The following is a 16,568-nucleotide window of genomic DNA, read 5'->3' as shown; positions in this document are numbered from 1 at the left end:
AAAGTCTTTGTAATGTTTATGTTGTACTATTACTACAAAACAATCTAAAATGGTATTTAATATCATTAAAGCTGAGCTGTTGCCTGTATTTCTGCCAACTTGCGCTCCAGGACTTGTCCCCATTTGCTCTTTGCCAATAGAAGTCTATGTAGGAGAGCCGCCATTGGACTGAAGCCCCATGAAGTGAACGGAGTTGTCGTAACTCTGTTTTACTCCATGGCTGATCTGGGAGGAAATAGGTTCCAACTTCCTACTAGTCCGTGTAGTTGAACTCGGAGAGATGGATTAGTGACTAACTTGCAGAGTGCGTAGACGTGGTAACAGTCATCTGACCATGTGAAAGTCCTACTCATTATAGTCCTGCACTAATTAAGAGTTAATAAAACGTTGTACTTTGTTTATAAACCATGCTGGACTTTGCCATCTTCGCTGTGACATTTGTTGTCATTCTGGTTGGTGCGGTTCTCTATCTTTATCCGGTAAGTTCGTGAAACAATAACAGCAGTGTAGTTAGCCTGATAGCAAACAAACGAACCCCCTGCTACTGCTTTGTGTCTAAAACGGTTTGTAATGGAACTTTAACATCTGGAAACCCAAAACAGATGTTTTATCATTATCTGGTATGCTATTGTTGAAATGTAACAGAAACGTCCTGACCCTGTGACCCATATATAGCCTACTGTACTGTATGTATGTGTGTCAGTGAGAGAGGTGAGAGAGATAAGTTGTGTGTGTGTGTGTGTGTGCGCGCGCGTGCGTGCGTGCGTGTGTGAGACTTCTCTGGAGTCGTTTACATAATATTTCGTCTACAAACAAATCAGTTGAACCTCTTCCATATGTCAGCATAGTCTGCATGCTCACATTTTTATTTAATGTGTTAGGGTTTTTCTTACAAAATGCATATGGTTACAGAGCATACACTGCAACATATAGGCCTGCATTTATTTTTAAATGAATGTGTTTCCATTGTGGCTCTTTTATCTGCTCACCATTCCAGTCATCCAGGCGTGCTTCTGGCATTCCAGGTCTCAACCCCACAGATGAGAAGTAAGTTCACTTTATTATTGATTCATATTCTTATCAGGGTGGGAATGTAAGTTAACACATGGTGTTATGAAGTAGTGTTTGGTTGGATTTAATTAATTGAAAACAGGGCTGCAACAATCTTTTTCTATACTTTCTGCTTATGACCTTGCGATACATCACTGAGGATACGTCCCAGGTGCATCCATGCGATATTCTTAGTTCTTAGTTATCTTATTTATAGTGACTCATTTGTAAAAATGACTCCTAACGTCGTTGAAGTGGGACTCATAAAATGTCCCTGGGACTCATCTAAAAGACCATCCCTGCATCCCGGGAGTCCGGGACTCATTACATCGAAAACCTATTTACATCAATGATCATTACACTTTCAGTCATGAGATTCTATGTTGCTGTATTCCATGCTAACTGCTGCAGCCTTAGTATGGAGCCCATGCTGGTTAAACAGAACAACAGTACAGTCAAGGACGTGCACACAATACATAGACATCAAAGGGGGCTTCAGATCCTTTCCTTTTGCCCGTCTGCAAAACAACTGCCCTCTTTCCATGCCAGCATTCTAGGAGAATTGATTTTTTCCAAAGTCTCCTGAACTTGAACACAGTATTTTGCATTGAAAAAAAATATTTAGAAATAAATGGTAAATGGTGCATTTATATAGTGCCTTTATCCAAGGCGCTTTACATAGATTGTGCATTACATTCACCCATGTCGTACACTGCATCTCCACTAGCTAAAGAGTGCTGGGTTCCCCCCACGAAAATAGCTGATGTAGTGAGCTTGTAGATCTGCTATTTTCGCATTTTTTGTCCAGGGGATTTAGGGGATTTCAGCCCCTGCCCCTCTAACACAGTGGTTCAGAACAGTGTTTCCTCTCTTGTCAGGGATGGGAACCTGCAGGACATTGTGAACCGGGGCAGTCTGCACGAGTTCCTGCTAAGCCTGCACCAGGAGTTTGGACCCGTGGCGTCGTTCTGGTTCGGAGGCCGGCCGGTGGTCAGTCTGGGCTCTGTGGAACAGCTACGACAGCACATCAACCCCAACAGGACCAGTGAGTGTGAACTGTGAACCATTTTTTTGGTCGGGAGAAACAGTCGATCCCATTCTGGACGGGAACCCCTTTTGGTGTTTTTTAAGCATTATGTTATACTTTAGCTATTGAAAAATAGCAGATCTACAAGTTCATAGCGCGGCACCGAGTGCCACGCTGCGAGCTTGTAGATCTGCAATTTTTTTTATCTTGAAAATGTGCCGCACACCGCACATCTTTGAATATATATTCTTTCACAGCGAACTTTTTATAACTCAAATCTTTGCTTCTTGGGATGTCCCTGCCTGGAACAACATATTTTCAGATGGGGGTCCGCGGCCAAAATACAGATCATTCTGGGGATCCTTGACATGAAATGAAATTGACATAGAAACAGATCTCAGGTCTAAATGGGTACTTAAATCACAATGAGACTTTGGTAGATATTTGGGTTGTGTAAACTGTAATGAATGGATGAAACGGCTCTCAAAGTCACTGTCTTCATAGCACATATACAAATTGTAATCAAAGCAGATTCTACCATATATAAAATCACAAAACCATCTTCCTGTTGAGTTGACTAATTAATTGGGCTGGACTGGACTGGACCAGTACAGTAGATCTGTATCTTCAAGTAGTAAAACACAACGGGAAGTTAAAAATGCCATTCAAATAAAAATACGAATGCCGTCTGGCAGAATCAGATTTGTTTTCCTTCTTTTATATATTGTAAAAGAGTGACTTGAGAGCGGTTTCACCTGGCGTGCAACGTAAGCCATTGAGGGCTGGAGACTGTTGGGAATAAATATATCAATGAATCAGCTGAGTAACTATTGCAGATATCTCACCAATATTTGGAGTTACATCATGGCAAAGTAACATTCACGCTGCATGTTTATTATCTTCAGAACAACAACCATAATTTGCCCTTGGCTTGTTCTCTTTTGAAATGGATATAAAATGTTTCTACGTTCGTTTCCTTTTGTTCTTCCCTCCCCAGCGGACTCCTTCGAGACGATGCTGAAGTCGTTGCTAGGTTACCAGGCAGGCGCGGGGGGCGGGGCCACAGAGGCCATGATGAGGAAGAAGGTGTACGAGAACGGCATCGACAACACGCTGAAGAACAACTTCCACCTCGTCCTCCAGGTTGGTGGGCTGGAGCTAGAGATGCTCCGATAATCGGCCAGCGATCGGTGATCGGCCATATCGACCGATATTCACTCTGATCGGTAATCGGCATTTACCCTCTCTGTGATCAGCAATTTACCTTATCTGGAGAAACTGATCTTTTACACCAGTTAAGTGGTATAAATGTCAATCAGATATAGAGCATAATATCATTTTGCATTTTTGTGACAGGCCTAAACATTCTCCCCTTCCTCCCCCACACACAGTTTTGATGTGGGTTTTGACATATAATAATTTTGGAAGTATTATCCCTAGCTGGAGCGTAATTCATATGTAAAGAAGGACAACAATATGCACATCCCACAGTTTTTAAATATGATGCTGGACCCCAAAAAATGATCAAATGAAGAAAAAAGTGGAATGTCCGCACACCATATAATTCTGCTCCCCGTCCTCTTTATTTCAACCTAATGAAACAACCCGGGGCAGGGCGAAACATTGTTGAAAAACGTACGCACCCCCTTTTAAGCGTGCCGAAAGTAGCCCGTCTAGAAGCCCAGAATGCGTCGTACGACAAAGTGTTCAGCAATGAGATAATCATTCCTGTTTTGTGCATTCCCTCTCTCTCTAAGCTGGTGGAGGAGCTGGTGGAGAAATGGCAGTCGTTCCCACAGGGCCAGCACACCCCTCTGTGTGCCCACCTGCTCGGACTCTCCATGAAGACCGTCACCCAGCTGGCCCTGGGTCCGCGCTTCAAAGACGACGCGGAGGTCATGCGCTTCCGCAAGAACCACGATGCGGTGAGAAAATTAACAGACAGTGCTTGCTTCACCTGACAAATATGACATGTCATATTCTTTTTTTTAACTGGGTTGTTCCTTGTTCCTGACTGTCGCTCCTAATTCACCAGATCTGGTCAGAGATTGGGAAAGGCTACCAGGATGGCTCCATGGAGAAGAGCTCCAGCAGGAAGGGACATTATGAGAGCGGTGAGTGAGAGGAGGTTCAATACGTCTGTTATCACTCTCTCTCTCTCTCTCTCTCTCTCTCTCTCTCTTTTATTATTTTCAGCAACGCACGGCATATAGAAACACACAGACAAGGCAGATTACACATTAAAACCTAAGAGCTGACAAGTACAACCACAGTCTTATACCGGTCCGTTAGCCATTGAGCAGCTCCGCTGGGGTTCAAGTGCCTTGCTCAAGGGCACTTTGGCGGTGTTGGGCTAGGGTTCATGACATGTGTTTAACGAGAGCGTCTTGTGTTGTCCAGCCCTGTCCGAGATGGAGTCAGTACTGCTGTCTGTGACCAGGGAGAGGAAAGCCCTGCAGAGCCAGAGCGTGTTTGTAGACGCCTTGCTTCAATCCAGCCTCACAGAGAGACAGGTGAATACTAGAGCAAACGTTTTAAAGTCAAATCTTTGCTTCTGGGGGGGGGGGGGTCCACGGCCAATTACATATAATTCCTGGGGTCCTTGACATGAAATAGTGTGAGCACCACTGATATAGAAACTATATCTATTCAGAAAACTGCGATGATTTAGATCATCAGATATGTTGTTGAATCGTACCTCAGGTCTAAATGGGTTAAAAAAATCACACCCGTGTGAACTGAGTGGTGCAACTACACACGTCACATGCTAACCATAGCAACCATGCTCGTTTTTTTGGTACGAACATGGGTACACGGGTACAAAGCCAGTTGTTGGAGTGGTTTGCACCACTCAAAAATACATCTTTAATGTGGGTCACAGATTTTGCTATTTTACTCACAAGCTCTTGTTATTTCTTCGTGAAATGATGCAATGGTATTAAAGTGGGGTTCAATCACATCACAAATGTGACGACTTATACTTCAAAATGTTGAAGTTGAAAGCCAACAGAGAAATTATTAAGTATTTTGACAGTGTATAATGAATCCTTTCAGATCATGGAGGACAGCATGGTGTTCACTCTAGCAGGATGTGTCATCACAGCCAACTGTAAGTAAAGTTTGACACTTTTAAAGGAATACTTAAACCCCATTTGAATTACTTAACACATGAAGCCTTGTGGTGAGAGTGTCCTCCCTGGGATTTAGTGCTGCACAATTAATCGAAAAAAATATCGAGATCTAGATTCAGACACCTATGCAATCTAATTTTGTGAGAATTGTAATCGGTCATTTCAAGGCCCGAGAAAATACATTTTAGTCGACTAAATCAACTGTAGATTTAGTCGACTAAAATCTTATGATATTTAGTCGACTAAAACTAGACTAAATCATTCCAGGGCACTAAAACTATATGAAAATTATTCCAGAGACCATGACAAAAACTAAAAATCACATTTGCTGCCAAAAACAACACTGCTACTATCCAGTGTCATGTCCAGGGGGTGTACTTGTACAGTACATCATATGACACACTAGTGTCATGTCCAGGACAGGACAGGCCCCAGGGGGTGTACACAGCACTTGTACATCAAGCTGCCTCGCTAAAGTTCCGATACCGATACTGGTACTGGTACAATTGACACTAGGCTGAACGAATGCAACGGGAGCAAGTCTGACCCAACAACACTGCAGCAAATCGCCAAAAACAGCCGATCTACAAGCATAAATGACAACTGACAAGTGTAGGTATGACAATTAAATTAAATTGGCGAAAAAGGGGTAAAATAAGTGGTTATTCAAGGAAAATAAAAAAGTACTCGGTACTGGCGAGTACTAAAAATTAAGTACTTAAATACTCGTACTCGGTCTGAAAAAAATGGTATCGGGACAACTCTATGCCTCGCTCTATGGAAATGGATGTTGGGCTCCTGACCTACTGTATGTGCCACATCATGGCTCAGGAACCGTTGATTTCCAAGGCTGATTACTCACTGTATAAAAATATTAAAACAGAAACACATTGGTGAAGAAATTTCTTGGTAACGATTTAGTTCCCAGATTTTCATAGATTTCTCTTACTATTAATGTACCCGTTGCCACTGACGCCTAAGGACGCCTTTTTTAATATCAATTCATTCGGGTGATCAGCTGTGTCTAGTTTCCCTGTGTAACACTCTGGTTTCGCTCCGGTTTTCATTTCCGGAAAAAAACCGTAAGTGAAGGCTTTTGCTTGCTATTGCAGTGATGTAAATAGGTTTTCAATGTAATGAGTCCCGGGATGCAGGGATGGTCTTTTAGATGAGTCCCAGGGACATTTTATGAGTCCCACTTCAACAACGTTATGAGTCATATTTTGCCATTTTTACAAATTGCAGCATTTAACTCCTATTTCATTTTATATGGTTATAATGTGGTTATATTCATGTAGAAAACAGAAGAATAAATGATTATTATAACTAAAGCTAGAAAAATAAACTAGAATAAAAAACAGTACAGTAGTGCATCCCGTGGATGCAGAGGTAGTCGTTTTATTGCGTCCCTCAACTATAAACTTCGTTTTGGGATGCAAAAATGCACCCTATTTTAATCTCTGCTATTGGACGGACTGGAGCATCTTAGAACGTAAATATCTCGGAATCACTTTTTAGACCAAAATGCAAGCTTGGTTTGCGTCTGATGTATCCAAACACTAGTATTTCGCTGATCAAAAGTATGTTTTGGGTGTATTAAATGACAATCAAGGGACATATCGGCTTTTGACTCCCCTTCAAAATAAGACTACCTCCCGTTGCCTTTGCATTACTGGCAAAAGCTCTGCTCAAAGCCACCACTAGATGGCAGTCAATGAGTTAAGAATGTATGCTAAAGGCCTTAATTGTAAATTGTTAATTGTTTGGTGCAGTGTGTGTTTGGGCGGTCCACTTCATGTCCACCTCTGAAGAGGTTCAGGACAAGCTGTATGAAGAGCTGGAGGAGGTTCTGGGTTCTGGTCCCGTTTCTCTGGACAAGATCCCTCAGCTCAGGTAAAACCAGTCACAGTTCAAACCTCCATCCACGATGCCCATCCATCTTCTGTTGTTGGGAATAACCTGTGTTCGACCACTGGATCCTGGATTAAGTTATTATTCAGTCATAAGCTCTTGTTGTATACAACCCAGACATATCCACTTTTCACTTTTCTCAAACCTAGTTGAAAATAGTGAAAATCTTTATTTTTTAACACCAAAGTACTAAAACACTCAAATCAAAATAGCTCTTTAAAGTTGAGGGTTATAGATGAGCAAAGCAAAGAACAACCCAAGGCCACACAACATTTCTAACAAGCTCATGGCTGACGGTTTTTCACAGATTAACCCATTTTCTAGGTATTAAATATCATACTGACATAGTGATTATACTCCCCGTTTCCCTCCAAAATAAAAAAAATATACACACTTTTATGTTCGAGTCATTTAGCTGGTTGGTCTCCAGAGGAAGTTCATATATCGCCCACACTACAAATAGATGACATGAAGTAGTACAAGGTCAAATAAATCCATTAAGCAGAGAAAATATGATCCTGTGATTACAGGAGCACATCATGGGGAAGTGTTGCAATAATATTAATAATAATAATAATGTGTACCGGTAAACTAAAATATGAGATTGAAGAAGGATTATTATATTTGGAAAATTAACTCTGTTAGGAAGATACAGACATTAAAGTGAAATATTGATCAGTTCAGTTGCCCTGCTCTGATGGCGTTTCTGTCCAGGACCCAGATACTGCCAGCAGGTTCTGAACGAGACGGTCAGGACCGCCAAACTGACCCCCGTCGCAGCCCGCCTTCAGGAAGTGGAAGGGAAAGTGGATCAGCATGTCATCCCCAAAGAGGTATCCGTTTTCTCCGTCTGTCTTGTCTGCTCATCACCAAGTTATCACGCGTGCGTGCGTGCGTGCGTGCGTGCGTGCGTGCGTGCGTGCGTGCGTGCGCGTGTGCGTGCGCGCGCGCGTGCATCTGCAGAGCGTTTTCAGCCAGCAGAGCGTTATGACAGGGGGGGGAAGACCAATCACCAGTCGGACAACTTAATGGAATTGCAGTCTCTCTATAACACCAGAGACGTGGCACTCAGAGTACACACAGGGTTCAGGTGTGTGTGTGTGTGTGTGTGTGTGTGTGTGTGCGCCCGTGCAGTGCCGTGCACCTTTTATTCTTGTTCCAGTTTTGTCTCCATCATTATGTGGCTATATCCACTCTCCGTTTCTCCTCCTGTCTCTCCATCTCTCTCCATTTCTCTCCCCTGACACGGTCCCCGCCCACCCCAGAGTGTAGAGTAGGAGAGTAGCGACACGCTTTGATCTCGCCGCAAAGCGGGTGCCTATGGGCTATAGTTCCAAACATTGCTCCTATGGCTGGAACTATCCCATTGAGATAGAATGAGCATTTCCGTATAGAGAGTATGCGCATTCTTAAAGTGAATGGCACATCGAGTGGCAAATCGAGTGGCAAAGCAACAGGAAAAGTGAGTTTAACATTGTTTAATGTTGTTTAATGCAATCAGATAGGACTTTTCTGTTTGGTGTATGGGCTGTCAAGGCCAGAAAGTAGTTTTTTGCCACTCATTAGGCATTCCTGCATAACTTCCGGGTTTGATGATGATGTCACACGCATACCCTCTATTCCATTGTTACAATGGGAGTCAACGCTAGTGTCGCCACTCTCTTACTATATTTCTCTGGCCCACCCTAGAGTCGGGTTCTGCTTGACGTTTTTTCCAGTTAATATCACTGTCATAGAATGTCTTGCTCTTGTTGTGATTTGACACTTTAATAAGATTGAATTGAATGTGAGTGCGTCACTGTATCAGTGAAGAAGCACACACCATATCCGTAGACAGATGGGAATGAAAAACACTCCTCCTCTCCTCTCTTCTCTTCTGCAGGGATCTAGGGGTGTTCTGTCATGGGTTCCTGGCCGGCTACGCCGTGTGGAACACCATCATAGTGTACGTCTTGGCCGGCCCTGAGCTCACAGCTCTCGACAACCTGCTGGAACACTACCACAGCCTGGCGTATCCGTCGCAGTCTCTGCTTTACATGCTGCTGGCAATTAGCACTGTGGCCGCCTTCGACAGGTACGCTCTCCCCTCTCCTACGCACGCTGAAACTAGCCGCCCTAGTGCAAGCTCACCAAGGCCCCTTTTCCACCAGGGTTGAACCGGCCCGGTTCTTAGTCCATGAGTCAGAGCTCCAAAATTGGAACGTACATTATGCATTGGGTAAAAGCATACCTATATTAAATTGTTTATAGGGTCAATATAAGTCAATTAATATATTATAACAGTTCCACAGTAGTAGCTTTTTCATATTTTACAATTTCAGAAAACTAAATTCAATAAATCATTATCTTTGTGTAAGTAATCAATCGGTTTCATGGTGATAACTATTAATTACATTTTTACCTATTCACCTGTATAGGCTACTATAGGTGAAAATTACTAAAGCTGTGATAAATATGACAAAGCTACGGAAGGGTTTATCATATCTTAATTTACTTATATTGATCCTATAAACAATGATCATATAAACAATTTAAAATAGGTATGGTTTTGCACAATTGCATAATGTGTAATTAACGTTCCAATTTTGGGGATCTGGCTCATGGACTAAGAACTGGGCCGGTTCAACCCTAGAGGAAAAGGGGCCAAAGTGTCACATTGCGATGCGTATCATGCGTTGATTAGCTATTTTCGCCGATAGTATGACAGAGTACAACTTAAGCCCAAGGGGGAGTTGTGTGTATGCTCCATTTTAAATACATGTATTATAATAATAATAACAAAAGCGTTGAGAAAGAATCATCTTCCATCAATAGAGCGATATGGTCTTCAGCATTCAGTACATCAGTAGGGTGGGGCCGATATTAATAATAGTTTTTTTCTATACAAGGGTGGGCAGCATTTTCAGGCATGAGAGTTGATATTTCCAAGGCTGGTCACATGAGATCCACCATCACCAGACTGTAAAAAATATTAACCACCACTTTTACATCATATTATAGGTTGCTAACAGTTTGGGATAACTTATTATCTTGCTTTCCTAACTGTCTCTGACAATTCTGATGATACAAAATGATGTGAGGGGAAAAAGCTAAATTGTTAAATAAAATCAATTATAAGTCCATTGCTTTAAAAGAGATGTGTGCATTGTGTACAGTATGTAGTCACACACATTGTTGAAAAATGAATTCACATACTGTGTTTTCTGTTCAGGATGAATCTGGCTAAAGGCCCCACGGCTATGCGGGAGTTTGTCACACTGGACCCTGTGGCGCTGGCAGCATTCTGTGAGTCTTTAGTTCACACACATTTTAACAGACATGCATTTATTTGAATGAAAAAAGGAATATCCGCACTCTCTAGTATAATCTCGATTGTAGTTTCTTCTTAACTTTGTATTTATAATGCACACACAGCAGCAGCCGAAAACGTCTGGGAACTTAGATTATGATCCCTATGACCAACCAGTCCCAAGACCAACCAGTAGGGGTCAGCAGTGACAACACTACACAAGTGTGTAGGGACATCAGGGAATTGGCATAACGACTAAAATGGGGGGAAAGTTGGCAGAAAAGAAGGAAGGTTTTCACAATAATGTACTTCTCCATTTTGTTTAGCATTCTGCTCGTCTCTATCCAGCTTACACTTACTGTGTCCCATTTGCCTGCCTGGGTGTGCACGTGCATGCGTGCATGTCTGTCTGTGCATCTTTCCGTACAACCTACAGTTTATTCCTCGGCCCTGGTCCTGTCTCTCAGCCAGCAGATGACCAGCGATCGTATCAACCTCTACGAAAGCCCCAATGTAACTTTGTGGTGAGTCAAGTCAAATCGAATTATCAAGTCAAAATGTCCTTTTAACTGGTGAGTTTTGTTGATACAATTGTTACAATTTAGGCATTTATCAGACGCTCTTAATCCAGAGCGATTTATAGTAAGCAAGAACAACAACCATGTGTTCCATAGGACGCACTTATAACATTTCTTTGTATGTGTTATTGATTCTGATTAGAGATGTGACGTTCGTGAACGAGTCGGATCTTTTGAACGGCTCTTTGAAAGGAACGATGGGATCCGGTTCACAGTAGGGAGCCGTTCCTTTTTAGAGGAGGAGGGGGGCAGGGGGGTTTCAACTGGGGGGGGGGGCACTGGGGAGACACTGGGGAGGCACTGGGGAGTGGGGAGTCCCTAGGGAGGCCCTGGGCAGATATTGGGGAGGTACTGGGGAGGCACTGGGGGGGACACTGGGCAGACTTTTTTTTTTTTTTTTTGCCCCCCTTCCCCCCCCCCCCCCCCCCCCCCCAGCGGGAACGTCGTTCAAAAGAGCCAGTCTTTTGAACGACTCTTTGAAAGGAACGGATCCCAGAGATCCGGCTCCCTTCAAAGAACCAAAAATCCCATCTCTAATTCTGATGTTAGAATCGCTGTCTGTCAGTTTTCTTCGTCGGGTGGCTGGCATCTCCCTTAGAGATAGGGTGAGAAGTTGCAGTCATGCGACAGAGACTCGGAGTAGAGTCGCTGCTTCTTCGCCTGGAAAGGAGCCAGCTTAGGTGGTTCGGCCATCTTGTTTAGGATGCCTCTTGGGCGTCTCCCTATAGGGAGGTCCTCGAGGCACGTCCCCCCAGGAGGAAGTCACTAATGTTGCTCTGGAGAGGGAAGTCTGGAGCGCTCTGGTGGAGCTGTTGCCCCCGCGACCCGACTACGGATAAGCATTTGAAGATTGATGGGTTGATGTGTTGATTTCGTCGACTAAAACTAAGACGAAAAATGTTCGGCGACTACCTTTTTCCACTGACGAAAACTAAATGGAAACTAAATAATAAGACTAAATATAATGAAAATTTCATCAAAAAACTAGACTAAAATGTTAGGAAGGGACTAGTGGACAAGGGATCCAGTATAAGTCCTTTTACAATTAGCTGCACGCTGAGAATAGCCGATCTACAAGCTCACAACGTGTCGTGGGCTTGTAGATCAGCTATTTTCAGCAAGTGTAAAAAACGGCATCAAGGCCCGCCAAAATACATTTTGTTCGACTAATTCAACTGTAGATTTAGTCGACTAAAAATCTTATGACGACTAAAACTAGACTAACACTAAAACATTCCAGGTGACTAAAACTAAATGAAAACTATTCAAGAGAATATGACTTAAAACTAAAAACAACACTGGATGGATGGGATGGATGGATTCTGGTGTTATCTCCGAACAGCTTTTGAAGCCGTTTTGACTGAATGTGCTCTCCCTGTCTGTCTCAGGCCTCAAGGCTCCGAGCACCACTTCCTTCACCCCTGGCTGACGGTCAACCTGGTGGTGGCGCTGTTGGTCGGCCTCGCCTGGATCCTCATCGCCACCCGGCCTGACATTGACCACACTGAGAGTGAGAGACGTGCACACACACACACACACACACACACACACACACACACACACACACACCCCTTTTCCTAATTGTAAGCCTATCTCAAAGTCTTAACCATAAAACCATAGAACAACCATTTCTCTCTCACTTGTCTGTTTCTCAACGCACACGCACGCACGCACGCACGCACGCACGCACGCACGCACGCACACACACTTTGCAAAAAAAACAAACGAAAGTAGCATTCACGTCTGTTGTGTTTTTCAGGGTACCTCATGGAGATGGAGATTAAACCACCTGAATTAGAGGACAAAAATGAAATGACTGCATGAGACAAAGAAAATACGCAATTACACATTTCACACACCTTTGTACTATTTAGCATATTTTTTTGGCAGTACATTAGTTTTGTATTTTAATCTTTAATCTGTTGTATATAATGTTCACCTTTTGAAATATAAGATTTTATCCAACTGCAGTGATGACTGTGCTTCGTTCATATATTCTATTGAGCTCAACAGTGAGATTTCGGAATTAACCCATTTTGGGGCGGGAACCCCTTTTGGTGTTTTAAGCATTGTTATACTTTAGCTATTGAAAAATAGCAGATCTACAGGCTCATAGCTACGAGCTTGTAGGTCTGCTATTTTTGGAGAAAAACAATTAACTCAAATCTTTGCTTCTGGGGGTGGGGTGGGGTGGGGGGGGTGGGGGGAATCCCTGGAACAACATATTTTCAGATGGGGGTCGGCGGCCAAATTCATATAATTTTTTGGGTGCTTGACATGAAAAACCTTGAGAACCACTGACATAGAAACATCGTGGGTTTTTCAGAAAATTATCAGGATTTAGAAGACATTTGTAGAATCGTCGAAATTTAAACGTTCCATTTCTGTCCTCTGTAGAGAGGATTTCATTATTTATCAGCCAATCCAATGTAGACTTACCACTAGGTAGCATCCTGGTTGTAAAATGACGATATGCTCCCGTATAGAAGCCAGGCGTCTGTATGCAATCACTATTTAAAAAATACTGGTGTAAGTTCTTACAGAGAAATACTCTACTACAAAGCCTAAAGAGAAATAAGAATACTGCAGTCAGGATACTGTGTGGGGTCAGTTTTTGCATCTCCATTTTCTCTCTGTTAGTCCAAGGGATTTATAACTTTGTTTTGGACTTAATTTAATTCTCTAACTATGTCTATATATATATGTATATACACGCGCGCACACACACTTGGTAATTTTTTTTTTGTAATAACTTAAGTTTAATTGAATTATATCCATCCATCCATCTTTTATCCAGAGTCAGGTTGCAGAGGTAACAGTTATGGGAGAGGATCCTAGATGCAATCTTCTAACTATAATTGATTAATTGCCTATAGTTAAATCTGTTAAAATGTAGTTACTAATTTGGTCAGGCTAGGGGGGTCCTTAGTCCCCACTTTGAAAACCAATGCGTTAGGGCCTAAACTGATTACTGATGTTATTTTCAGCAAAAAGGTTTGGTGTCATAATTTTTCGACCGCGGTCGAGATCGTGGATTTCACAACATCACGCCAGACTTCCCGGTCCTTCATTGCCACCCCCAGTTCCTGCTTACTGTGATGCCTGTGTCCCTAGGGGAACGACAGTTTTCTACCTCTGGTCTGCTTTGAGGCAGGACTCCAGAGAAGAAGGGAAGATATAACCTCATTGTCAGCTCTGTAGCAGTGGCCGGCAAACTGTTCTTCAGGATCGGACTAGTGAAGAAACACAGGGAACTGCAAAGACAATCTCAAACACAAAGGTTTGTGCACTGCAGCACACTTCTATTATAAAACGTCCACTGTTCGTCTCTCTCTGATGTTTGTTGTTTTCATGTTCTCATCCACTCTCTCTCTGAGATGAATTAATTTGGTCTACTCTACTCCCAGTGTTGCCATATTTTGTGGGAGAAATAAGCAACCAGGTCTATGAAAACAAGCCCAAAACAAGCAACTGTTACTGCACTATATGTTATTGTCTCCACCAGGCCGAAGGCATGGGGAGAGAGTATGTTTTGCACGTCCGTCCGTCCGTCCGTCCGTCCTTCCGTCTGTGAACAGCTAATCTCCGGCACCATTAATCCGGTCGATGCCAAATTTTGCACTCACTCCCTGGATGAACCTCTGCCCCCAAATTTCCAGAACGGCCTGTTATAGCGCCACCAGGAGGCCGCTTTGTGCAAAACAAGTTTTTGGACAGTACACCTACAGATTTTGTCCAAACATCACGCAAATTGGTACACAGTCTCTCTAGAGCCATTCAACGAAAGGGTCTTTCAGATTTCTCAGACTCCATCCTGATTGGCTAAGATTGGCTTCCAAAGTTCGCAGGAGTGCTCAGTTTCAAACAAAATGCTGCAAATCATGAACACATCGTGTGATTTCCGTGAAATTGTGCACGCACATTCCCACTAGGATGAGGAAGAAATGCCAAATGAACATTTTCAACTCGGCCTCATGGTGGCGCTATAACTGGCCGAAAAGAGTTTTTACCTCTAACTGCACGGATCTGTGGATAACTTTGTATGCCAACTCCCTAGAGGCCAAGGAAAAACCTTTGCCTGGAATTTTTCACATCTGCTCTTTTTAGCGCCACCAGGAGGCCGACATAAATTATGTAAAACACATTTTCTAATATTACTCCTTCAGATTTTATCCAAATTTCACGCAAATCGGTACACATGCTCTTCATAGTCATGTGATCAAGACGGGTTTGTTTAATTTCTCGTAATCCACCCTCATTGGCTACGATTGGCTTCTAAACTTTTCAGGAGTAGCCCGCTTTGTACAAATCGCCACAACTACTGAATGCAGCGTCCGATTGTGGTGAAACTGTGCATGCATATTCCCACTAGGCTTTGGAAGAAATGCCACTTTTCGAATCAGCCTCATGGTGGCGCTACAACAGGCCAAGCCGCGGCACACACACACACACACGTTTATATTGCTCCTAAACATTTTGCCAAACATTACACACACACTCCTATACTCCTGGTGGAGAGTAGACCTGTGCCCAGAAGGGCACTTTTTCTAGTTATTTATCAGATCTACAAGCCCAGTGCTTGTAGATATTGATATTTTCAACAAAACAAATATTGGAAAAAAGTGACATGTGGAATGTTTTTGGACAATTTTCGTCTTACAAACATATTTACATTGACAATGGATGAATTTACGTCATATGTAGACGAGCACATCGGCTACATTTGTCCTTGTCCTTTGACAATGAAGGGATGATATACGATAAGAGTGCCCCTCACTTCACAAAGGTGTGATTTTTAATTGTTACAGCCTACTGCTGCACAAGGTTTTGGCATTATTACATCAGTCAACCCTGTCTTGCTGCAGTGCACACTGATATAGGAGAAATAACATGGGAAATAAATAGAATATGATTGACCGCACAGTGCACACTGATTCATCAGAAACAGCCTGTGCAAATGAAATGCAATTAAACCAAAACAAATGATTACATTTCTGTAAAATTGCATCTCGATATATCTTCATACACCATGGCAGTGTTTTGTATAGAGATGGGGGTACCTTTATTGTAATACAACATTTTTGTTTAACCATCCGCCTTTAATTTAGTTTAAAAGACCATCAATGCTGTAAAGCAATTTTACTCACTAGTATGGAAACAAGTCATTTTGCATTCACTGTATGTATGGAACAAAGTCCGTTTTTTATTTTTTGTATTTTAATAAAAGAAAGTCCTACACCTTAAAATAGGGAAGTGTGCATCACATTTGTTATAACAATGTCTCCAACTACAAATGTCCAAAGTACACATGCACATTAAAGAAAAGTGGAAAAAAAAACATTTGAATAAGTAAAAGACAACATGGCACAGCTACTGTTCATGTCAGAACTCAAATATGAATTATAATCATGTTAACAATTGTTTTGATTTTTATTCTTGTGGCAGACATCCGATGAGTTTTTTGATTGATTGATTGAAATATTTATTAACAGTTTGCAGAATTACAGTACAATTCAAGCACAACTCAATACAAAGACTGTTAATTGAGTGGACAACCCAATCAAGCATTACACTTGTTTACA

At 42.4% G+C, this 16,568-nt stretch overlaps 1 protein-coding gene across 4 annotated transcripts; it reads left to right on the top strand.

Moving 5' to 3' along the window:
- The first annotated feature begins 285 nt into the window (after positions 1-285).
- On the top strand, positions 286-10,404 carry LOC306916999 (cytochrome P450 20A1-like). 4 transcript variants are annotated; one of them, XM_079495114.1, is made up of 12 exons: positions 286-479; positions 998-1,047; positions 1,929-2,095; positions 3,075-3,220; positions 3,835-4,002; positions 4,113-4,191; positions 4,478-4,590; positions 5,132-5,186; positions 6,981-7,101; positions 7,841-7,952; positions 9,002-9,193; positions 10,331-10,404. In XM_079495114.1, the coding sequence occupies exons 1-11, from the start codon at positions 408-410 to the stop codon at positions 9,083-9,085; spliced, it is 1,167 nt and encodes a 388-aa protein (XP_079351240.1). In that variant the 5' UTR covers positions 286-407; the 3' UTR covers positions 9,086-9,193; positions 10,331-10,404. The 4 variants fall into 4 exon arrangements, with proteins under 4 accessions (XP_079351240.1, XP_079351241.1, XP_079351242.1 ...); XM_079495115.1 differs by lacking the exon at positions 10,331-10,404 and having other exon boundaries at positions 7,834-7,952; positions 9,002-9,141; XM_079495116.1 differs by lacking the exons at positions 5,132-5,186; positions 6,981-7,101; positions 7,841-7,952.
- The last annotated feature ends 6,164 nt before the right edge of the window (positions 10,405-16,568 follow it).

The sequence above is a fragment of the Electrona antarctica genome (genome assembly GCF_951216825.1).
Source record: "Electrona antarctica genome assembly, chromosome: 24".
Lineage (NCBI taxonomy): Eukaryota > Metazoa > Chordata > Actinopteri > Myctophiformes > Myctophidae > Electrona > Electrona antarctica.
The sequence above is the reverse complement of the archived record's forward strand: the minus strand, read 5'-3'. Positions and strand labels throughout refer to the sequence as shown.

Coding starts and splice junctions, on each gene's coding strand:
- LOC306916999 (XM_079495114.1), top strand. CDS start 408: ATGCTGGACTTTGCCATCTTCGCTGTGACATTTGTTGTCATTCTGGTT. Junction 3,221..3,834: donor ACTTCCACCTCGTCCTCCAG/GTTGGTGGGCTG, acceptor TCTCTCTCTAAG/CTGGTGGAGGAGCTGGTGGA. Junction 4,591..5,131: donor CCAGCCTCACAGAGAGACAG/GTGAATACTAGA, acceptor GAATCCTTTCAG/ATCATGGAGGACAGCATGGT.